General features: G+C 38.4%; 1 protein-coding gene across 3 annotated transcripts; it reads right to left on the bottom strand.

Annotated features, from left to right (window-relative positions):
* Nucleotides 1-8,629: 8,629 nt before the first annotated feature.
* LOC106879052 (histone acetyltransferase KAT5) lies at nt 8,630-23,285 on the bottom strand. 3 transcript variants are annotated; one of them, XM_014928474.2, is made up of 4 exons: nt 23,175-23,285; nt 21,700-21,746; nt 17,193-17,399; nt 8,630-12,222 (listed from the first exon to the last, which is right to left on the bottom strand). In XM_014928474.2, the coding sequence occupies exon 4, from the start codon at nt 11,999-12,001 to the stop codon at nt 10,520-10,522; it is 1,482 nt and encodes a 493-aa protein (XP_014783960.1). In that variant the 5' UTR covers nt 12,002-12,222; nt 17,193-17,399; nt 21,700-21,746; nt 23,175-23,285; the 3' UTR covers nt 8,630-10,519. The 3 variants fall into 3 exon arrangements, with proteins under 3 accessions (XP_014783960.1, XP_014783961.1, XP_014783962.1); XM_014928475.2 differs by lacking the exon at nt 17,193-17,399; XM_014928476.2 differs by lacking the exons at nt 17,193-17,399; nt 21,700-21,746; nt 23,175-23,285 and adding an exon at nt 13,539-13,623.
* Between the last annotated feature and the right edge of the window lie 1,481 nt (nt 23,286-24,766).

The following is a 24,766-nucleotide window of genomic DNA, read 5'->3' as shown; positions in this document are numbered from 1 at the left end:
CAAAGAAGAATATTTAGTGCCAAATATGGCTGGTTTGAATGCTAAAGGGTTGTTCTGCCATCATTGCTTTATGGAAGCGAGACATGGGTTATTTCTCGTAAACATTTGAAGCATTTAGAATGATTCCATCAATTCTTGGGATAAAATGGAAAATGGTGATCAGTGATGTAGAGGTACTTGAGAGAAGTTATAGACAAGCAAAAGATAAAAGCATGTATATTGTATTGAATTGATTCTAGTACAAACATGTTATGTGTATTTTATTGATTCCAAATGGATGACAGGAAAATCCATTTATCTAACATGTTAATCCAAGCTGAATTGATGAAACCATGGTTTCAAAATCAATTCCTAGACCCACTGTGAGTAGTTTTTATTCTTCACTTAACATTCTGTTGTAAAAGAAACACAAAGTCCTATTCTTTTTGCTAGAAACAATGCTTATACTCTGTCCTCTTGGAAAACATTAACAAGAGAACTCAACACCTGTTTCTTTATTTTAAGCACACAGGCTCATACAAAGAAAGGACAATACATGGACAGATAACACAATACAGTGAAGGTACATAAAACATATAACGAATGAAATTATGAAATATAATGATAAAATGGAAAGGAACTGTCTTACCTCCCCCCCCCCACTCGCAGGCTGTGTCATTTAACTCTTTTACTTGTTTCAGTTATTTGACTGCGGCCATGCTGGAGCACCGCCTTTAGTCGAGAAAATCGACCCCAGGACTTATTCTTTGTAAGCCTAGTACCTATTCTATCGGTCTCTTTTTGCTGAACCGCTAAGTTACGGGGACGTAAACACACCAGCATCGGTTGTCAAGTGATGGTGGGGGGGGAGAGACACAAACACACATACATATATATATATACACATATATATGACGGGCTTATTTCAGTTTCCTTCTACCAAATCCACTCACATGGCTTTGGTCGGCCCGAGGCTATAGTAGAAGACACTTGCCCAAGGTGTCACGCAGTGGGACTAAACCCGGTACCATGTGGTTAGTAAGCAAGCCACTTACCACACAGCCACTCCTTATGTATAACATTTAATACACAGTTCATTATTCTTTTTGTATCTTTCTTTTAAAAGTCACTTTTTAAAATCTCTAGTTACTTTCATTTACACTGTATTAAATCCTCAAGTGGCAACTAGTCAAACCAAACCTGTATTGGCGATATTTCTATCCTCTCTCCAAACATTTCCTTCAATTTCTCTCCTCTCACTTTCTCAAGCAAAACTGCTTTGAAGCCTTCGTTGTACTCAATACCAATGTCCTCCTAATGATTAGTTGGAGATGATTTTTTTTAAATGAGAGTATCTGAAATAAGCTGGACTGCCTCACTAACGAGATTACTAAAAATGAACCCAACTGCTCTCAAATGCAAAAATAATCCAAATGTATATATATTGAGTGAGAGGTGAAGGGAGAGGAGATGAAATACTAATACAGTGAAGGAAAAGTAGTGAGAGTAATAGCCATGATTGAGAGAAAGTAATGACAATGAGAAAGATGAAACGAAGTGGCAAAGAGAGCGTTGTATGAATGAAAAAGGAAGGGGTGATAGATGAATAATGAAGGAAGGAGTGAAAAAGCCGATAAACGGTGTTTGAAATGTGAGTATATGTGTGTGTAAAAGAGGGGTATGTTTGCATGCGTGTGTGTGTACAACGGAAATGGGATGATAATGTTCAACGCTGAAAATGTGTGTGCGTGTACAAGAGAACTAAGTGAAACATCACATATACATGTGAAGTAAAAAGAATCATAAAAATAATCCAGAATCCTTGTCTGGTACTGGATCGATCCCAAAATCTAATCAGTTTGTGCCAGGCACGAGAATAAATATCCCTGAAAGTTTCATCCGAATCCATCAACCGGTTCTTGAGATATCTTGTGCATGGACAAACTAACAAACACAACTGAAAACAATACCTCTGCCATAGCGAAGGTGAAGGTAATAATAAGATAAAAACTCAATTTTGCTAACACCAATCAATTTTTTTTTTCTCTGAAAATATTTTATTCAATGTTTATTTTTCCTTTATTTTTTATTCAACCAGAAGACCAAATCTTCATTTATATTATTTAATAAACCCAAGATAGACTGAATTAAAACAGTGCTCAATACAATTTTACCTGAAAAAAAAAAAAAGGGGATAATCAATAGGGGAAAGTCAAAGCTGGAATGTCTTTGATTACAAAATATGGGCAATAACCCTGAGAATCCACTTCCCAACTCTTTATTGCATTTCTTTCAACAAACTGCTCTTGTGTAATATTTTGACATTTTCAGCCAATCGTTTAAAAGCATCTAATTTAACCCTTTCGCATTCAGTTTATTCTGTCAAACGTAACCCCTAATGTATGATTAAGTTAAAACATTGTTTTATCATACATTATTTTGTAGTTTTGAGATTTCAATGATGTGACTGCTAATTTTTTAAAATGATATTGTAGGGGAGGCATGAGAGGCCAGATATGGCCAGTTTAAATGCTAAAGGGTTACATAAAAGTTTTCATTTGTCAAAGAAGAATTTCTACAGTTTTTCCACTTTAGAAAAGTGTAAAAACAGAGAACTGAAGAGCTCTCTGTATTGATATGGTATTTATCTAACACACAGTAAACAAATCAAAATCGCTGGCGTGGCTGATGACAGTAGCCCCTGATTGGCACTCGTGCCAGTGGAACGTTAAAAGCACATTCGAGCATGATCGTTACCAGGGCCACAGATTGGCTTCCGTACCAGTAACACATGAAAAGCACCATTCGAGCGTGATCGTTGCCAGCGTCGCCTTACCGGAACATGTGTTGGTGGCACGTAAAAACATTCAAGCGTGGTCATTGCCAGTGCTGCCAGACTGGCTCCTGTGAAGGTAGCACGTAAAAAAACCTTTTGAGCGTGGTTGTTGCCAGAACCACCTGACTGGCCCTTGTGCCAGTGGCACGTAAAAGCATCCACTACACTCTCAGAGTGGTTGGCGTTAGGAAGGGCATCCAGCTGTAGAAACTTTGCCAGATCAGATTGGAGCCTGGTGCAGCCTGTGGCTCACTAGTCCTCAGTCAAACCGTCAAACCCATGCCACCATGGAAAGTGGACATTAAATGAGGATGATGATGACAGGAAAGGAAAAAAAAAAATCAAATCCAGAATTAAAAATTTCTATTTTGTGAGAATTGGAGCTTAATGCTTTAGAGTCCATCTGGTTTCCTATTAATGGAAACCAACTCTAGTTTAGTTGGACACAAGGTTCCACTTTATCCCCAAACAAAAGAAACATTTGAGCAAGAAATGATCCAGTAAATATTAGCAATAAGCTGCATCAATTAATGTTTAATTAACAATGTTTATCTTTACTAAGCACAAGAATAGATGTAAATAATAAAAAAATGAAATTCAAGCCTTTCCTAAGGTATTAGAGTCATATTTAAAGTAAAACAAATACAACTAAAAATCAAAACCAGGTAACTTAATTTTCTCACCTGTATGGCATTCTGTAACATTATTCAACAAAGCATTTCCACAAATTGATAACTTCTCAAAGGAAAACTTCAGTTAACCGGCCCATATATTCTACCTGTTCTTATATCCAAACATGGCTTAGTGGTAAGGATATTGGACTCATGATTATAAGATTGTGGTTTCAATTCCTGGACTGGGTGACGTATTGTGTTCTTGAGCAAAACACTTTATTTCCTGTTTCTCCTGTCAGCTCAGCTAGCAAAAATGAATAATCCTGCGATGGGACTGGTGTCCTGTCCAGGGGGAAAATATATGGGCCACGGAATCTAGCCTGAAGTATCTATATGACTTAGGAAGGATCTATCTGTTCACACCTAATCTACAATGTCATTCTAAAAATAGGCAATCACATCACTGACATCTCAAAGCTACAAAGATAATTAATGCATGATTAATTCAAAACAATGTGCATTATAGTATTTATATTTGAGAGATATTTGTCCTCATCTGATTTGTAGTTAACACAACGTATGCTCACAGGCATATGGCATAGTGGTTAAGAGCATGTGTTACTAACCCCAAGATTCCAAGTTCGATTCCTGGCAGTGACATTAATAATAACAACAACATTGAAAAATACCTTAGGAATGAGAACCCAGGTTTTCAAAATTTCCCCAATTCACCTGATGAAGGCTGAAGGGTGTATCAGCCGAAACGTCGTGTTAACAACAAACAAGATGACAAATATCCGTCTAATGTAAATAATGTACATAATTCCTCATCTCTTAAATATAGAACTGAATGCGTATTACATTTGATAGAATAATCCAAATGTGGAAGGATTAAGCTATATACAGGGTGTCCACAAAGTCTGGGTACATGGAATAAATAAGAGCGTAACATAAACAATTAAATATAAGAAATAATAATTTCTTAAAGTATGTGTTAATCTCCATGTGGCTTCATGGAGTAAATAAAATCACAACATAAACAATTAAATATAAGGAATTACTATTTCTTAAAGCATGTGTTAATCCCTATGTACCCAGACTTTGTGGACAGCCTGAATATTGAGAGATAGGAAAAGAAAGCTTTCATAGAAGCCAGACTCATGCTGCCGGTTCAAATCCAGCCCAATCCCACTTGTCACTGAACAGCATAAATTAACTTTTCATACACCATTCTATTTCAATAACATATCCTGTATTATTTTCCTCTAAATTTGTAGACTAGTAAAAAGAGTGCTCTTTCAACCATTGCACTGTGGCTAAGCTGGAGCACTACCTACTAGGGGTATCTTTTATTTCAGTCATTGGACTGCAGCCATACTGGGATCAGCTTTCAAGGGTTGAGCAAATTGACTCAAGTGTTTCATTTTTTTAAAGCCCAGTACTTATTCTATCAGTTTCTTTTGCCAAACCGCTAGGTTATGGGATATAAACAAACCAATATTGGTTGTCAAGAAGTGGTGAGGGATAAAACACAAATATATATATGGAGTTTCTTCCAGTTTCCATCAACCAAATCCACTCACAAGGCTTTAGTTGACTTGGGGCTGTAAGTAAAAGACATTTGCCCAAGGTTCCACACAGCAGGACTGAACCCAGAATCATGTGGTTGGGAAGCAAACTTCTTACCACACAGCCACACCTGAACAAAGCAACTTATTTTATCAGTCTCTTTCGTCAAATTGCTAAGTTATGTCACCTTAAACAAAGCGAGAGATTGTCAGGTGGTGGGGGGACAAACACAGATATACACACATATATAGATATCCATATCTATCCATCTATCTATTTATCTCTCTCTCTCTAACAAATAGCAAGGGATTATCAATTGGGATAAAATACTTCATAAGTTCTCTGTTGGCACACCAGGCTAACAATATTATTCAGATTAGAGAAGAACTTCAGGTAATCTTGTAATCTTTTGGTAGAGTCCAATGTTTGGGTTCATCACAATTCTATATTGTAAATCCGTAGATGGGCTCCAGACAAACTGGTTTTTACCTGAGTGGTATATAAGAAACAAAGTTAAAAATAATGGCCATTACATAGTTTTCCTTTATTGGACCAAATTTGGCTTACAGCCGTTTCCAGTAACCATTACAGGTACATTACTGATAAGTTTACTCAATTGGTCTATTGATCAATTTAGGAAAATTGAACAACCTAAGAAAATTAATGCTACTTTCTTCAGAACCATTTCTGGTTATAACAAGCAGAGCATTGATGGCTGTCAACAGTTTGCCTTCCAAATTACTTATAAGGCAATGGTTGACCTGCAGCTATGGTAAAAGACACTTGTGCAAGGTGTAGCACAATGAGGCTGAACCTGTGACCATGTGGCTACTAAACAAACTTCTTAACCATACTGCCATGTCCATAATTAAGTTACCTGTGCATAATAAAGTTACCTGCAAAGATAACAAATTGTTCAAGATAAAAGTGTCACATAAAAAGCACCCAGTATACTCTGTAAAGTGGTTGGCATTAGGAAGGGCATCCAGCCATAGAAACCATGCCAAAAGATATGACTGGTGCCTGGCGCAGTTTCAGTCAAACTGTCCAACCATGCCAGCACGGAAAACGAATATTAATGATGATAACACTGGAAAGTATCTAATCCTCTCACCAATTCAATAAATATAATCAACTGTCCAATTTCTCTTAATATAGGTTATTCTTCAATGAAAGGTGGATATTTAGAAAAAAGGAGAAGGCTTTCAGAATTTGAGATATTCTTAAAGACTATGGTAGCGGGGACCCGACAGTAGCATCCCTGCCTTCCTGAGCTAGTTTTCCACCACGTTTCTTAAAAATCGTGGTAGAGGCCTTGGTCTCGGGACCACTCATGTCTAGAAACTGATGTTGGAGTTAAGCAAAGGCGTGCTCCTCATAGAAAATCTAGCTCCAAAAAAGCCTCATGATAGCAAAGGAGAATGGGCTCCAGCCAGCCCAAAGGTTGGGGGTGGGCTGCACCTGTCTACCTCAGTTACTATGGCTTTGAGGTAGATCCAGCCACCCCTGTTAACAGGGGCAAAACCCGGATTTAAAACACTGGATGATGATTTACTGTGCAAGTCAAGGGTAATTGTTTTAACCAAAATTTGAAACTGAACTGCTTTCAATTTACTGGAAGGTCAGCTCCTGGTCTATGGTACTTGTCAAAATCAGACCCAAAAGAAAAAAAATTAAAACAGACAAAAATGGATAGGACCAAAAATGGATGTTAAAGAATAAAAGCTATCTAAAAGAAACTAATTTTTACCTTAACCCTCTTAGATTTGGGTGCCCGTGTCAAACTTTATCCTCCACCTGGGCTCCCGACCATAAAAATTAGTTGCACACACAACTCAAGAGTAACAATTGCAAGCAAACTAATGGACAGAATAAAACAAAATTAATAACAACAATAGGCTTTTCTCTCAACTACCATATTTGCTGAATACAAACTAATGGACAGAATCCCTCTCTCTCACACACAATAAAAACCCCAGGAGAATAACAATAATAGGTTTATCTCTCAGCTACCATTGCCTGGGAGAGGGTAAACTCTTTGTCTGAAGAATAAATATCCTCAACTGTAAAGAGTCTAGGTTTTGCTTGTTTACAAGATGGAAGTGCTTGATTCATCACACACTTGTTTCATTGCAATTCTTTTGCTCAATAAAAAGCAAAATGTAAACAACAGCTCTGGGGGATGCCATTAACAAATTAACAATGAATCATCAACACACTCGACCACAAAGCTGCAATGTGATTGGTTGTCTATTTTTAGTATTTTGTCTTCTTTTCCTGTGTGCTTTTTATTACCGTTTCACCTGGAATCCAGAGAGATTTTGTTCACGCTTTTCCCAGTATGCCAAGAACATGGCCCGATACGGTTACGATGTAGCACTAACCATTCTAAGCACCAATTTGAGAGAAAACAGAAACAGGTTCACTGACAGGACCCTAATCACATATCTATCACTTGCTAGAAGACCAGCTTACCATTTACTCTAGAGCATGCCTTCGTATTCTTTGAAAGTGGAGGCGTAATGGCCCAGTGGTTAGGGCAGCAGACTCGTGGTTGTAGGATCGCGGTTTTGATTCCCAGACCGGGCGTTGTGAGTGTTTAGTGAACGAAAACACCTAAAGCTCCACAAGGCTCCGGCAGGGGATGGTGGCGAACCCTGCTGTACTCTTTCACCACAACTTTCTCCCTGTTTCTGTTGCACCTGTATTTGAAAGGGCCAGCCTTGTCACACTCTGTGTCACGCTGAATCTCCCCGAGAACTACGTTAAGGGTACACGTGTCTGTGGAGTGCTCAGCCACTTACATGTTAATTTCACGAGCAGGCTGTTCTGTTGATAAAATCAACTGGAACCCTCGTCGTGCCATGATTCCTTGAAAAAAGAAAAAATATCTTCTTCTTGTACTGACTGTACTATTTATCCCCACAAGATAATTTGGAAGCTGTTAAGTAATCAACAATTAATTTATTCCTTTACTTGTTTCAGTCATTTGACTGTGGCCATGCTGGAGCACCGCCTTTAGTCAAGCAAATCAACCCCAGGACTTATTCTTTGTAATCCTAGTACTTATTCTATAAGTCTCTTTTGCTGAACCACTAAGTTACGGGGGCATAAACACTACAGGACAAACACAGACACACAAACACACATATATATGATGGGCTTCCTTCAGTTTCTGTCTACCAAATTCACTCACAAGGCTTTGGTCGGCCCAAGGCTATAACAGAAGACACTTGCCCTAGGTGCCACGCAGTGGGACTGAACCTGGAACCATGTGGTTGGTAAGTAAGCTACTTACTACACAGCCACTCCAGCGCTTATATACAATTTTATTTCAAATTAAATTTTCAACTTTACCTCAGTTATCTAAACTTCAAAAATCCGAAATTATCACACAAAAACATTTTGGTAATTTAAAAAATATTACATGAAGAAAAATAACATAAAAAACTTAAAAAAGAACTGAAACAAATTTAGCAATGATAACCTAAATTTTCAGACAGAAGAGATGAACCTCCACCCAGCCTCAGGTAAGAGGATGCTAAAATTCAATCCTTAGGAAATGGTAAATAAAAATGATATATAACATGAAAAACTGGAATAATTTCACAAGAAAAATAAGACACACCAATATGATGTATATACTGAGAGGTATATTAACAAATTTATTTTTTCTAGATGAACAAAGTGATGGAATCTGGTGTCGTTTACCATAGTTTAGAATATGAACACATCCTACTTTTGTGATTGGAGGAGTTCTTAGAAAAAAAAAAAGAAACTGTCTGAAAATAAATGCACTGCTCTGTCGGACCATGTCTGATGAAAATTACCATTTGTTTGACATTGCTCATCTACAGTTGTACACATACACACACAGTGTGTATATGTGTATGTAAATGTATACAGGCACATACACACATAGATATATAATTTGAAGATGTAACGTTTTAGTAAAGAAACTCTGCTAATATTACAGCTCAGATGAAGTAGTTTCTGACGAGCTGCTAAATTAGCAAAAGCAGAGTTTTTTGCCAATAAAAGAAATCAATAAACTATAACTATTTGCTCTATAGTTATTTTTAACGCATACAGACTCCCCTTTGGATTTGGGGTCACTTTAGTCTTTGATTCTTAAATTTACACAGACAAACATATAGTCTTTTTCTTTCTTTTTTTCAATCATTTGACTGCAGCCATGCTGGAGCAGTGACTTGAATTATTTTTAAAGCCTGCTACTTATTCTATCAGTCTCTTTTACCAAACTGCTATGTCACAGGGACAAAATCACACCAAGACTAATTGTCAACCAATGGTGGGGAGCAAACACAGACATAATGACACACACACACACACATATATATGATGGGCTTCTTACAGTTTCCATCTACCGAATCCAGTCACAAGATTTTAGTCAGCCTGAGGCTATAGCAGAAGACACTTACTCAAAGTGCCACACAATGGGACTGAACCCAGAACCATGTAGTTAGAAAGCTAACTTACCACACAGCTACGGCTATGTCTATATGTATCATTAATTAAATATATTCTGTTAGAATATTATACACTGAATTCATAATGAGTGCGCTTTGTATAAAATGTCAAATATATTAATACTAAAAAATTATTTAGACATTAATACGAGCGATTATATATTCTGTATCTTGAAATAGAATGAAATTCAATACCAAAAATAATAGCATGAAATTCAGTATCGAAAAATTCTTCACGAAGATATATATGTCTAAAATAGTATTGTATTAAAAATATATGAAACATGATATTATAATGACAATACTTTTGTGAAAAGACTGTAAGATGCATTAATTAACAAATTCTTAAGTGGTCATGTTTCATATGTTTATATATGCTTTTAATACAATACTATTTTAGACATATATATCTTTGTGAAGAATTTTTTGATACTGAATTTCATGCTATTATTTCAAAATACAGTATATATGTCTATGTGTATGTATTACACTCATACACAAACATTTTTAATTCATGCATATATAAACATAATCTATGCATACACAAGTATTATATTCAAACATCAACAAGAAAAATTCTTCGCAGAGACTCACCAATCCACATACAAAAGAATGATTCAAATAAAACAATAAAAAAACTCATTATCAGTGTGTTTCTCTGCATATGTTTTCTACTTTTTATCATTTATACACAAATATAAACATCTATTAGGAACATACATACATACACGCATGCATGCAAGCATATAGGTATCAATAAGCAAATTCAACGTTTTTTTGTTTTAGTTAACACTTTGCACAAAAGTATACAAAGGCATTTTTCAGGTCAGACATAATAACAGCTAAATGTGGTTGAAGCAGGTAGCTATCTTTCTCACAGCCAGCTAATCACAAACTACCGACATCAGTTTCAAGATGTTGTAGATGCTATAGTGAATAGCTAAAAAGATTAAGAGCAGAAGAAAGAAAATGATGGGAGCAGTGAGCAATAGAAAGTTGGGGGTGGTGGAGGATCAGAAAGTGAAAATCAATTACCACTTCCCGCGTTTACTCCAGTCTTTTGGTTGCCAATGCAAACATTTTGAATCTATAAAGGTTTTCCTCTTCTCCATCGCACGGAAATGTGATTCCAGCTGTTCATGTGATAATGTAATGATATACTGTCCTTTGTAATAGTTTATAAGGTTAAGATGTTGTAGTGTTGAAATGACGTCTTCCTTTTTGATGCTCGTCATCTCAGAGATTTCATTGATGGTGATGCTGGGCGGTTCACCCGCTTCATTTGGTTTTAAGTTTATCAAAATATCGAGAATGGTCTGTGACCAGTAGCTGCGATACGAAAGTAAACCCAGATCCGAAAGCGGTTTTTCAGGAGAGCCTGTCTTGCCTTCAAATTTAGAAAGCTCATAACTGAACTCAATTAATAACTTGCCGTATCCCTTTCTTTGGTAAGGGGGAAGGGTAAGGATGCAAGCAACGTTGTAGTCTTCGCTAGATTCTTTCTCCTTTGAAAAATAACCAACTATATGGTAACCACGACAATCCAATTCACAGAGAACATAAAACAAAAATGGATCTGTGTCGTAATATAAAGTTTTGTGATCGAGGAACAGTTTAGCCAGCAGACAGAGATGCTGCGCATAAGTCTTGTTTTTACGACCATCAATTTCAAAGAAAGAAACATGGTTCTTGCGATAAATCTCATTGCCAGGTGGGTGTCGCAATAAGCACTTAGACAGATGTCGTTGGAGACATTTATTGCTTTTCACATATTTGAGACAATACTCACAGATATAGACAATGGGTAGCTGAGTGAGTTCCTGAGGGTAAGGTGAGAAGTACCAAGGTTCAATACGATACTTGCCGATTTCAATCATTTCAATGTTCTTCATGCGAGTGATAAAGTCATCGTGGTGGGCCACCATGCTGCCTGTTTGACGTGGTAACTTGGGCTGACCACTCTCAGAAGTGACTGGAAGTAATTCTGTTTGAGGGGTCAGAGGGGTGCAAGCTTCTTCTTCCAAAGTTGATTTCCGTTTCCTTCCTGGAGTAGACTTCTGTTTCTGTAGAGAGCCATTTGCTGGAACTTTCTGTCGAGCAAAGCCATTAGACATATTAATGTCTGTATCGGGAGAGCCTGCAGGAGTCTGCAACACTACAGGCGGTATAGGGCTTGCAACTGGTGGTAGACTTGCTAATTGAGCTGCAACCACAGGAAGTGCATCTCTCTCTGGAGTACTAGGGCGACTATTTTCTTCACCAGTTTTAGAATCTTTTTTGGCTGATTTGGAATCTTTTTTAGCCATCTCAACTTTAGTCAAGTCCATTCTTTCTTCTGGCACCCATTCATCAAGTCGTTTATTAAAATCGTCGAAATGCACATAGTAGAGCGGCTTACCACCGACTTCTTTTTTGCTAAGGATCTCCGCCGAATGCCAGCCTTCACCATTCTTTAGCAGTACGGGGAGGCGACACCCCTCAGTTAACTCTATTTGATCTTCCATGATCGTCATGGCTAGTGCAACATCAACAGTGCCGTGGTTGGCAACCAAGGGAGAGAATTACTGTATAGTGGAAGTATTATCTCCCTTGTTGTGCCTAACCACGTCTTTTATAACACAATGATTGAAAAAAAAGCTCTGTTGGGTTGATGGATCCTTTGTCTTTCTCGAAAAAGAGGAAGTTATAACTGGTGTTCTTGAAATGGTAACAGGTCTCACAAAAACATCTCAATCTGAAAGGAGAAATAAAAAGAAATATTTAAGAGAAACACAAGATATTCACAAGCATCGTTATAAAATTCAGTAGTCAGACACACACATACGTATGTTTGAGTGTATAAACAAATATATATATATTTATATTTACTCACACACACACAAAATACTGAATGTACAATTTTTGTTGGGCTGTGCATATTGCACAGACAAGAGGTGGACTTGTGCAGTTGGCAAGTGGTACTCATGAAATTGGAAAAAGCCACTCAGACCTTCACAATTGGAAGACAATTTAAACAATTTGGGCCAAAGTGTAAAAGAAGAGCACAATAAAAAAAAGAATTGGATGTGCATTGTGGCCCAGCAGTGTGTAAAAAGATCTGATAGTCTAATCGATACAGGGGAAATGTACATGGTCTGATCAATAAGTATCCGGATTGTTGCCATAGTAACAAAGTTAAAGCACGCAGACTGAAGCCACTCGGCACAGATTGCCCTTGAACTTTGCTGTTCATGTGCACTAAGTTTTAACATTCTAGCTCACTTCCGCTGTTTACAGCAGTGCTTGGAAGGAAGATGTGTAGCATGTGATTGTCACATTGACCACGACAGAGAAAGTTGAGCAGAGAATCTGCCTCAAATTTTGCCAAAAGCTTGGCGATACCTGTTCAGAGGCCTACACCAAGTTTTCAAAAATTTTTCATCATTCTCATCATAATCAAGATCTTGTGCAACTGAAACCTGAGTGTCTTTTTGTTCAGCTGAAAGCAGTTTTGGCACAAACTTGGCAGACACGCATCTCATACCAAAATCTTCAGTGATAATGGACTGAACTGAACCATAACTAATCTGCAATGTTTTTCTCAGTTCTGTTGATTGCGGGTCTCCCAGAACGTTCGTCAATATCGGCATTTTTTTGGTCATCTTGGAAAAGTCTGAACACTCCTCTCCATACACTTTCTGCAACTTTGCGCAGGACTCTGAGCACGTATCGCCATGACAACTTTCTCTGTTATGGTCAGTGCGACAATCGCATGCTACACACGTTCCTTCCAAGCACTGCTGTAAACAGTGGAAGTGAGCTAGAACGTTAAAACTTAATGCGCATGCACAGCAGAGTTCAAGCTCAATATTTGCCAAGTGGCTTCAGTCTGCATACTTTAGCTTTGTTACTATGGCAGCATTCCAGATACTTATTCATCAGACCCTGTATATGTACGTGGGGTCTATGTTTGTGTGTTTCCTTGTCTTGGCATTGGGTTAGTGCTCTAAATGAATATCAGTTATTTCCAATATTCTGTGAAAACATTTCTGGTCATGGGAAAAATATTACCTTGCTTAGTAACAGGTAAGGGTTGGTGACAGGAAGAGCATCCGCACACAGAAAACCTGCTTCACTAAACTCAACCTGAAAAGTGGACATCAAAACAATATTTACATATATGCATGTGTGTGTGTGTGTTTAGGTACATGGCTTAGTGGTTAAGGTGTTTTCTCATGATCATAAGGTCAGGAGTTTGGTTCCCAGCAGTGCACTGTGCCCATAGAGCAAGTTACTTCATTTCACGTTGCTCCAGTCCACTCAGCTAGTAAAAACGAATCGTACCTGTATTTCAAAGGGCCAGCCTTTTCCCATTCTGTATCACACTGAATCTCTCAGAGTACTACGTTAAGGCAATGTTTGTCTGCGGAGTACTCAACCACTTGCATGTTAATTTCATGAGTAAGCTGCTCTATTTATCACATCTACTGGAACCCTTGTCGTAAATGACGGTATCAGTGTGTGTCTGTTTTATATATATATATATATATATATATATATATATACACACACACACACACACATCTATCAGCATCATCATCACTATCGTTTAACGTCTGCTTTCCATGCTGGCATGGGTGGGACAGTTTGACAAGAGCCGACCAGGCAGAAGCCTCCACCAGACTTCTGTGACTGTTTTGGCAGGATTTTTACAGCTGGATGCCCTTCCAATCGCCAACCCTCAGCAGAGAGGATTAGGTGCTTCTTACACGGCACAAGCACAAGCGAGGTCAGTTTTGGCTAGGTTTTTACAGCTGGTTGACTTCGTTCCAAACGCCAACCACTTTACAGTGTGGACTGGGTGCTTTTAAGTGGCACCTGCACTGACAGGGTCATCAAGTACTTGCAAGAGGGGAAAAAAAATCTCTTTGAGAGGGGAGGGGGCATTGGAAGAGATGATCTTGTGTCGGATGATGAAAGGTTATAGTGAGACAGAAACAGGTGTCTTGCTGTAGAGGAGGTACAAGGTTACAGAGAGAGAGAGAGAGAGAGAGTGAGAGAGAGAAAGAGAGAGAGAGAGAGCGCTAGCCACACATATTATTTTAAAGAATTTATACCAGGCTCTGGAGACACAGATACATAAGTTAACCTGAGCACTATGTACCTGGAGAACTTTACTGTCTGGTCAAGTATATATATACAAACACTATTTGCCTGAAAGTACTTCAGGCTTCCAATGTATTTCAGACAATAAAATCTGAGTACTTTATATACTGACCATTGCTTTTGTATGTGTGTGTGTGTGTGTGTGTGTGTGTGTACCATACATAATATTCGTTCCCTCAACTTAGACAATGTCTTGCCACCATAACAATCAGAAAGCCAGTGAACCATTAAACTGGTCCCTTTACAGATCTGTCATCAATGACATCACTGTCTACAAGTTGCAATGAAGAAAATATTCATAATAAATATACAAATGTCATGATTCCTATTTTCTTTCTCTTCCATCATACAGAGTGTTGGCACTTTATCCATAAATGAAAGCAATGTAATTTGACCCTTTTCATATCAACCCTGGTTCTATGATATAAATTTCCTGTTTTAAAGATCTAAATAAAAATCTTCAATCAAAATTCCAGGTTGCAAAAACTAGTTTATAAATGGCAGTTAAGTTACTAGCATTGTGGCAATTAGGGTCCAAAGCCCTCACATAAACTACATTTTAGTTGGGTGCTTTAGTAGAAGACATTTGCCCTAAGGGGCCATGCAGTGGAACAGAAGTTGAGACCATGTGAACAGGAAGCAAACTTCTTATGCACAACCACACCTGTACCTATGTGTGCATGTCATCATCATCATCATCTAACGTCCATTGTCCATGCTGGCATGGGTTGGACGGTTTGACCGGGCTGGTAAGCTGCACCAGACTCAAGTTTGATTTGCCATGGTTTTCTTTGGCTGGATGCCCTTCCTAAATGCTAACCACTCCAAGAGTGTAATGGGTGCTTTTACATGCCATTTGCATGACACCAGGGTGTTTTTATGTGCCACCGGCATGGGTGCCAATTTGCCCAACACTGGTATCTGAGACAACTGCGACTTTGCTTGGCTTAATGCATCTTCTTCTCAAGCATGACATAATGCCAAAGGTGTTGGTCACAAGTCATTGCTTCAATAAATATAAATATATATATTATATATATTCAATAAATATAAATATATATACATATATACCCAGAGATAGAGAGAGAAAGAGAGAGTGGGAGAGAAATAGAGAGCAGGAGAGAAAGAGAGAGAGAGAGAAAGATAGAGAGGGAGAGAGAAAGAAAGAGAGGAGAGAGAGACCACTAGCTACAAATATTATTTTAAAGAATTTATACCAGGCTCTGGAGACACAGATACATAAGTTAACCTGAGCACTATGTACCTGGAGAACTTTACTGTCTAGTCAAGTATATATATACAAACACTATTTGCCTGAAAGTACTTCAGGCTTCCAATGTATTTCAGACAATAAAATCTGAGTACTTTATATACTGACCATTGCTTTTGTGTGTGGGTGTACGTACCATACATGATATTTGTTCCCTTAACTTAGACAATGTCTTGTCACCATAACAATCAGAAAGGCAGTGAACCATTAACTGGTCCTTTTAGAGAGGTGGTGCTGCCAAATTCCTGTTCGAAATATTTAGTTTTCGAAGTGACAACTAGTCACTGATCTATAAATTAGAAAATTACTATTTGTAAATCTCACAATGAGAGATATTCAGCAACAGTACTTTTGGAGTAAAGATTCTTTGCCAACATAACATGGCAGTCCTGGTTTAGGACGAATGTTGCTGTAATTTGAGCTGAGTGGGGGTGCTAGATTCCCTTGTTCAAAAATATAAGGACACAGATCATGTCGTACAGCCAGCTGGAGACGATGTCTCCTGGGGCTAAAATTACAGCAACATTTGTCCTAAACCAGGACTGCCATGTTATGTTGGCAAACAATCTTTACTCCAAAGTACTGTTGCTGAATATCTCAGGTTGTGAGATTTAGAAATAGTAATTTTCTAAATTATCTCTAATATAATGAAAGGTAAAAAGAATTTGTTTCAGGGTAAGGCTCTTTATTAAGGAAGAAACAAAATAGGAGTTCAGTTGTGGTAATATAATTTCAAATCTTGGCACAAAGGCAGCGGGGTTAGTTGATTACATGAACCCCAGTGGTGCTTGTTTTATTGACCCAAAAGGAATGAAAGGCAAAACTGGTGAAATTTGAACTCAGAACATAAAGCCAGGCAAAATGCCACAAAGCATTTTGCCTGGTCTGCTAACAATTCTGCCAGATTGCCACCAGTTGTGGTAATATTGGCGGATAGAAATAGTAGGCCACACCAACATCCCCCAGTTCACAATTTTACCTACTTCCTGAAAAAATATCAACTGCGCTAGCTGGTCCTTCACACTCTCTAACAAACCTACTACTCACTCTACAATATTTCATAATAGAGTTTCAATGTCTTTTTCTTTTCAAGAACACTACCAGTTCAGTGCACCAGTGCCATTTGCCTTCCCCACTGACAGTCTTATGTGTAAGTGTGTGTGTAAATGTGAAAGGTAGTTTTTAAAAGTTTATGACAGGCAAATGAAATGGGCCTGTGTACTACTTTAATATACAGGATTAGTACAATGTGCTGAATAAAGTAAACTTAGGACATAACTATTACTTACTTGCTGATGTTGAAGGGATGAAAAGCAAAGCTGTCTCTACTGGGATTTGAAACAAGGATGTAGAAGCAGGCATAGCTATTTCTAATTCATCTTCAAGCAAACGAGGGAGCATTTACATGGTTGTATGACCTGCTAGAAGCAGCAACCAAATCTCCCTCAAATCAGATTCTAATGTCTTTAAAAAGGAAAGACATCATGGACAATGTACTGCAAAAAAATACCAGAAAGGAAAAGATTACGGTTGATTACAGCGAACAAGAGACTAAACAACTGATCATCACTGGAACACAAAACATAAGATTCATTTCTCAGACTATCATAAAACCACAAATTAGTAATTAATGAGTTCAAATCAACTGGATCAACAAGCAATACATCGGTCACAACCATTTATTTTTGCTGACCCTGAAAATCATCTTGGTCAGATGATTCCGACTCAGTCAAGAGAGAGAGGAGGCTAAGGAATTGTTCAGCTTGTACTTAGGTCTCTAACTTACCCCCATTGTTCATAGTATTTAGAATGTTTGGATAAGGGTTCTCTTATCCACAAACAGAGGAGATTTTGAAAGGAACCATGTAGGACTATGAAGACATCACTACTGTCCTTTAATACCCATGTTCCATGAAAGCATGGCTGGCTGGTTGGTTCAAGAAGATCTGAGGAATCCAAGGGCTGCATCGTATTCCAATTGTTTCTATGGCTGGATGCCCTTCCTAATGCCATCCATTTACAGAGTGTACTCGATGCCTTTTATGTGGTGCCAGCATTTATTTACTTTTTCATAGGATTCATATTTATTCTTTGAGATCAATTTCTTTCTCTCTTTTGTTATGCTAGATGCTATTTTATACACACACACATATATATATATATATATTTATCAGTGTATTTACTGCGCTGATATTCTGTCCGGATCGCACAAAAGGCTGTTTAGGCGGGCTATTTAAGCTAGTCGTGTGCATACGTGCATATATATGTGTGTATACGTTCGTATATGTAAGTATACTGTTTATATACATGTATTTGTATTTATGTACTAGAGTATATTCCACTGATGAAGGCAGAACATTATTATTTATGCAAAGCCAGAAATCCAGGATTTGGAATTATCTTATTTTTACTGGTTCATTTGGTCTTCGTCTTCGCTAATCGTGCCATGCGGACATTTATTGTGGTTTTAGAGTCAGGATTTGACTGCTATTTTTTCAGCGTGGTGGTATCTCTTGATACCCTGTATTATAATTTATATATATATATATATATATATATGAAAAAAACATTCGAGCGAGATTGTTGCCAGTGCTGTATAACTCCCCCTACCTACAACACCATTCATCTCTAACCATCTGTCACTCTCCTCTTACACTGTTCCAAATTTACCTCCCCCCCCATTCCAACTCAACCTGCAGTAATACCTCATCACTACCTTCATCAAACCTGTTACTCCCCCCCCACCCTTATATAATGCAGAATAACCATGTACCTCCTCTACAGCAAGACACCTGCACCAGTTCCTCTATCATTCGTTAGCCTCTTAACACTTAGCAAAGCTGTCTCAAGCATAACCGGCCCATTTAAGAGTACCTTTCAACCAATGGGCAATAAACTGCACTTGCGAAGACCTGTTGAGGCAAGTCGTTGTCGTGGCCGACAACAATACTACCTGATTGGTACATGTGCCGGTGGCATGCAAAAAGCACCATTTGAGCGTGGTCGATGCCAGTGCCGCTTGACTGATCCCGTGCCAGTGGCAGATAAAAAGCACTATTCGAGCGTCGTCAATGCCACTGCAGGCTGGCTGGCTCCTGAGCCAGTGGCACATAAAAAGCACCATCCAAACATGGCCGAAGCTAGTACCACCAAACGGCTCCGGTGCCGGTGGCACATAAAAAGCACCTACTATACTCTCAGAGTGGTTGGCGTTAGGAAGGGCATCCATTTGTAGAAACATTGCCAGATCAAATTGGAGCCTGATGCAGCCACCTGGCTTGCCAGCCCCCAGTCAAACCGTCCAACCCATACCAGCATGGAAAGTGGACGTTGAACAATGATGAGCTTACTTCTGTAAAGTGATTAGTGTTAAGAAGAGCCTTCTGCAGTAGAGACTATATGGAAGCAGACACTGTAACTTGGGACAGTCAATTGTCTCAGGCCAACTAAAGCCTTCTGAGTGGATTTGGTAGACAAAAACTGAAAAAAAAGCCTGTCATATACATATATGTGTGTGTGTGTGTGTGTTTGGCAAGCCAAGTGCGACCATAACCTGTGGCTTAAGCCAGTGGTGTAACCAGCCCACTTATGCATACGTTTCTTTCATTGGACTCTAAACTCTGCTTGCGAAGACCTGTTGAGGCAACTGAAATCGAAATCAAATTCGATGACAGCACCGCATGACTGGCATCCATGCTAAGAGCACCATCCGAGCGTGATGATTACCAGGGCCGTTGACTGGCTCCTGTGCAGGTGGCACGTAAAAAACACCATTTGAGTGTGGTCAATACCAGTACAGCCAGACTGGTCCTCGTGCCAGTAGCACATAAAAGCACCCACTACACTCTCGGAGTGGTTGGCGTTAGGAAGGGCATCCAGCTGTACAAACTCTGCCAGATCAGATTGGAGCCTGGTGCAGCCATCTGGTTCGCCAGTCCTCAGTCAAACCATCCAACCCATGCCAGCATGGGTTGGACGTTAAACGATGATGATGATGATTTGGCCTGGGGCTATAGTAGAAGACACTTGCCAAAAGGGCCACAGAGTGGGACTGAATCGAAAAGCCACATGGATGGGAAGCAAACTGAGTATGTGTGTGTGTGTGTGTGTGTGTGTGTGTGTGTGTGTGTGTATGTGCATGTACCCATGCGCTTGTTTACATTTACTCTATCCCCTGTCAACAAATCCTTTTCTACTCTAGGTATAAGACACGAAATTTTGGGGGATGGGGACCAGTCGATTAGATCGACCCTAGCACGCAACTGGTACTTAATTTATCGACCCCCGAAAGGATGAAAGGCAAAGTCGACCTCAGCGGAATTTGAACTCAGAACGTAAAGACAGACGAAATACCGCTAAGCATTTCACCCCGGCGTGCTAACGTTTCTGCCAGCTCACCGCCTTGTAAACAAATCGTGTGCTTGCTTTGTACCTCCGAACTTCCGAGACATGTGAGAGAAAAAAAAGAAGCTTAACGAAGGGGCATCCGGCTGTAAAACGATACAACCGTGCTATGTGGTAAGTAGCTTGCTTACGAACCACATGGTTCCGGGTTCAGTCCCTCTGCGTAGCACCTTGGGCAAGTGTCTTCTACTATAGCCTCGGGCCGACAAAAGCCTTGTGAATGGATTTGGTAGACGGAAACTGAAAGAAGCCCGTCGTATATATGTATATGTATATATATGTGTTTGCGTGTCTTTGTCCCCCCAACATCGCTTGACAACCGATGCTGGTGTGTTTACGTCCCCGTAACTTAGTGGTTCGGCAAAAGAGACCGATAGAATAAGTACTAGGCTTACAAAGAATAAGTCCTGGGGTCGATTTTCTCGACTAAAGGCGGTGCTCCAGCATGGCCGCAGTCAAATGACTGAAACAAGTAAAAAAGTAAAAGAGTATAAACGACCAATATGGCACTTTTATACAACGTGGCTTTCATTGATTTACTTTCATTTTATAAGGGCTGAAACATCGAGACAGTCGCTTTTAGATTGGATACCTTTCAACCGCCTGCGTTAATAAAAGCAGTCTTAATTAAAAACAAAACCCAACCTGGTTTTCTTTAGATCGTATGCAAGTTATTTCAGAGATGCCTTAAAAACATTTACAGACAACTTCGATCCTTGGGAGATTGGGATAGGATTCCTTGCCATGGAGGAGATATATATTTTTAAGCACAGGTATGGCAGTGTGGTAAGAAGTTTGCTTCCTGATCACAAGATCCCAGGTTCAGTCCCCACTGCGAGGAACCTTGGACTAGAGTCTTTGGTACTGCTTAAATACAGTGGTCTTGAGTCTTCCGCTATACCTCCAAGTCAACCGAAGCCTTGTGAATGGATTTCGTGAACAGAAACTAAAAGAAGCCCATTGTGTGTGTGTGTGTGTGTGTGTGTGTGTGTGTGTGTGGTGATGGAGGGGGGGGGTAAGCGTGCGGGCGCACACTACCATCATTTGGAAACCGGTGTTGGTTTGCGTATGCCGCTCCTTCGTAACTTAGCGGTTTGGCAAAAAGATAACGATAGAATGAGTACTAGGTTTAAGAAAATAAAATAAGTACAAGGGGTTGGGTTGTTCGACTAAATCATTGGATGCGGTGCCCCAGCATGGCCGCAATCCAATGACTGAAACAAGTAAAAGATCATTCATTTTTTTCAAGAATCTCTAAGAAAAGAGCAACCCTGTTGAAATTCCGTTGGATTCTGTTTAGTCAAAATTGTTAACAAGGGAACGTGTTAAGAAACGAGCGCCTATAATGGTTATCTCTCACAAAAACAAGTATAATAAGTTGATTGAACTTACGTCGAACTTTCGAATATTGTACATAGAAAACGGTAAATCAAACTGCACTGAAAGTATAAAGAGAAACTGATAAATAATCGTTAATAATCGGAAAATTTATCAACAATCGATACGGTTGATTTATTATATTGTAATTAAATTAACAATAGAACGTTTACACTGCACAGATAGAAAAGAAAGTGTAATAAAATCAACTTTACGAACATTCTCATACATACACACACATAGTTCCATCTACAACACAGATACAGACACGATGGCAATTTGTGCTTTGCTTTCACTTTCAAGCGATGTGATTTTTTTTTTTTTTCACTTTGTTCACCGCATTATACGTACAAACTTCGAAAGATCGCCAAACGTATATATACCAACTCCAGACAGAATCTATTCCGATAATATTCCAACTGAATACTGAGCTAATTAGGTGTAAAGTATTTATTTATTTATCCCGGCTCTCCACTGCCTCCGCCGATCTGTACTCACTAAACAAAACATAATTGTTAGCAGTATAAAAAATATTTAAAAAAAAAAAAAAACCAGCTTTGTTTTATTAGTTTCTGAAAATAGAATCTAATAAAAGAAAGCAAGAAAACATCGGAAACACTTTTTCCTGGCGACAAAAACGATGTCTACAGTAACTTATAAATGATAAACTACAACCAAACAAATTTCAAATTTAAGATAAATACTGATCAATTAGAAAACAAACAAATCTTTAAGAGCGAATACTTTTCTCCTTTTAATTATTATTATTTTAATATTACTTCTATGTGGTAGACATAAATAATTCTGCAGCGCTAAAGAGGATCATATTGAATACTCGATTTCCTTTAACGGTCTTATTTCATATAGGCAACTGCCCTCCTCGAAAAAAAGCACCTTTCCTTTATAATTAAAAATATTATATAACTTAAGATCAATGTTTGTTATTAAATGTAACATAAGTTTAGACATCGGATTAACTTGAAAAGAAAAAAAAAACTATTCTTGGATTCAATATTTAAGAGATTATCTGATCTAAAGTTTACATGTAATCACAAAGGCAGTTTGCGGTTTTATTAAAATTATTATACAAATAGTCTACCATATGCATTTTAGGGGAAAACCATAATTTTCATTGTAATTTCAGGTATCAAACTAACATAGAAAAGTAACTTTATGTGTCTAAAAATATTGATTAATTAATTAATGTACATTTAAAATTTATAGATTAATAATAAAGGGACAAAAAGTAATTGAAATAATCGGAACATTTAATATAAATTCATCCGATGTAATGTACACATTTTTTAAAGGCCTCCATATGCAACTTGAGAAGAAACATACATACACACACACACACACATATATATATATATATTTATATACATATATATAACAAATATAATTTAAAAATATAAGCTGCAATACATTAGAGGTAATTAATAAAGTAAACAGAGACATCAAAATATCTCACAGATTATTATTATTATTACCTAAAAGTAAATCCTTGAAGCACATAAGAGGTAGAAACACCAAAGACATTCAACTCAAACAATTCGTTTTATTACAGACCGTCAGATGGCGCAGTAGTCAACACATCTTAGCATTTAATGGGAACGTAGATTATCTCCCCTTACAGTTTTTGAATTATTTCTGGGAAGTAGAATGGCTTAAATAAGTTGAACAGATTTTCAAAGTATAAATGAAAGAAATGCTTGCGTATGTGTACATGCATAAAAATTATACGTTAGTGTCTTGTGTTTTTGTTAAGTAAAAATTTCATTTATTATCTAAATAGCTAGTGATATATTTTCCTTATATCCTCATGTCCTAGGAAATTTATTAGTTTAGTAACGAACTTGTCACATTTCATTTGGCTGGTATGTTGTGGGATAAATAGACAGGTTGGGGCGGGTGCATTCGGCTGAGGCAAAAGGAAATTGCTTTCTGGGTACTCCACTAAAACGTTAGAATTCCTGTCTTACGGTCATCATACAACTTTATTTATTATTTGCTAATTTTTGCTGACGCTTTATCAAGGCGGTGAGCTGGCAGAATCATTAGCGCTTCGGACAAAATGCTAAGCGGCATTTCCTCCGACTCATTACGTTCTGAGATCAATTCATTCCGCAGTCAACTTTGCCAATATCATCCTTTCGGAGTCGATTAAATAAAGTACCATTTAAGCACTGGGGTCAATGTATTTTGACTAATCTACTTCCCACAAAATATCAGGTTTTGTGCCTATATTACAATGGATGAATTAATTGCCAGTTTTATCAGCGAATGCTTAGTGACGCAGCAAGTTCTTAGTTTCATAATAGGGGATTTTCTAAATAGGGTGAGGAGGGGGAACATTCGCGAGCCTACATTTTATTGCACCCACAGGCTGGTATATTCGTATGTAATACACTAGCTGAAAAATACAGAATTACTCATAAGTAACATAAACGTCCTAAATTCAGTGGCGGCGTTAATCAAGATGTTACACGTTTATCTAATGTGTTATACTTATCATTGAGTGGAGGCGCAACGGCCCAGTGGTTAGGGCAGCGGATTCGCGGTCATAGGATCGCAGGTTTCGATTCCCAGACCGGGCGTTGAGTGTTTATTGAGCGAAAACACCTAAAGCTCCACGAGGCTCCGGCAGGGGATGGTGGCGAACCCTGCTGTACTCTTTCACCACAACTTTCTCTTACTCTTTCTTCCTGTTTCTGGTGTACCTGTATTTCAAAGGAGCCAGCCTTGTCACACTGAATATCCCCGAGAACTACGTTAAGGGTACACGTTTCTGTGGAGTGCTCAGCCACTTGCACGAGCAGGCTGTTCCGTTGATCGGATCAGCTGGAACCCTCGACGTCGTAACCGACGGAGTGCCAACAACAATATACTTATCTTTATTAACGTATATCGAATTATACAGATATATATATACAAGATTTACACAGAGTTAGAAGTTGTAATTCGCCCGCGAACCCTTTTCTTAGGAAATTTTTACCCTCCGCTCTAAAAAGCTTCCCTGCCTTTAGTCTACGGTGAAGTCTAATAAACGGGAGTTAATTCCTCTTGATGTTGGTCATTAATT

The sequence above is a fragment of the Octopus bimaculoides genome, chromosome 5, assembly GCF_001194135.2.
Source record: "Octopus bimaculoides isolate UCB-OBI-ISO-001 chromosome 5, ASM119413v2, whole genome shotgun sequence".
Taxonomy (NCBI): domain Eukaryota; kingdom Metazoa; phylum Mollusca; class Cephalopoda; order Octopoda; family Octopodidae; genus Octopus; species Octopus bimaculoides.
The sequence above is the reverse complement of the archived record's forward strand: the minus strand, read 5'-3'. Positions and strand labels throughout refer to the sequence as shown.

Excerpts from the sequence above, each read along its gene's own strand:
- LOC106879052 (XM_014928474.2), bottom strand. The coding sequence starts at position 12,001 with ATGACGATCATGGAAGATCAAATAGAGTTAACTGAGGGGTGTCGCCTC.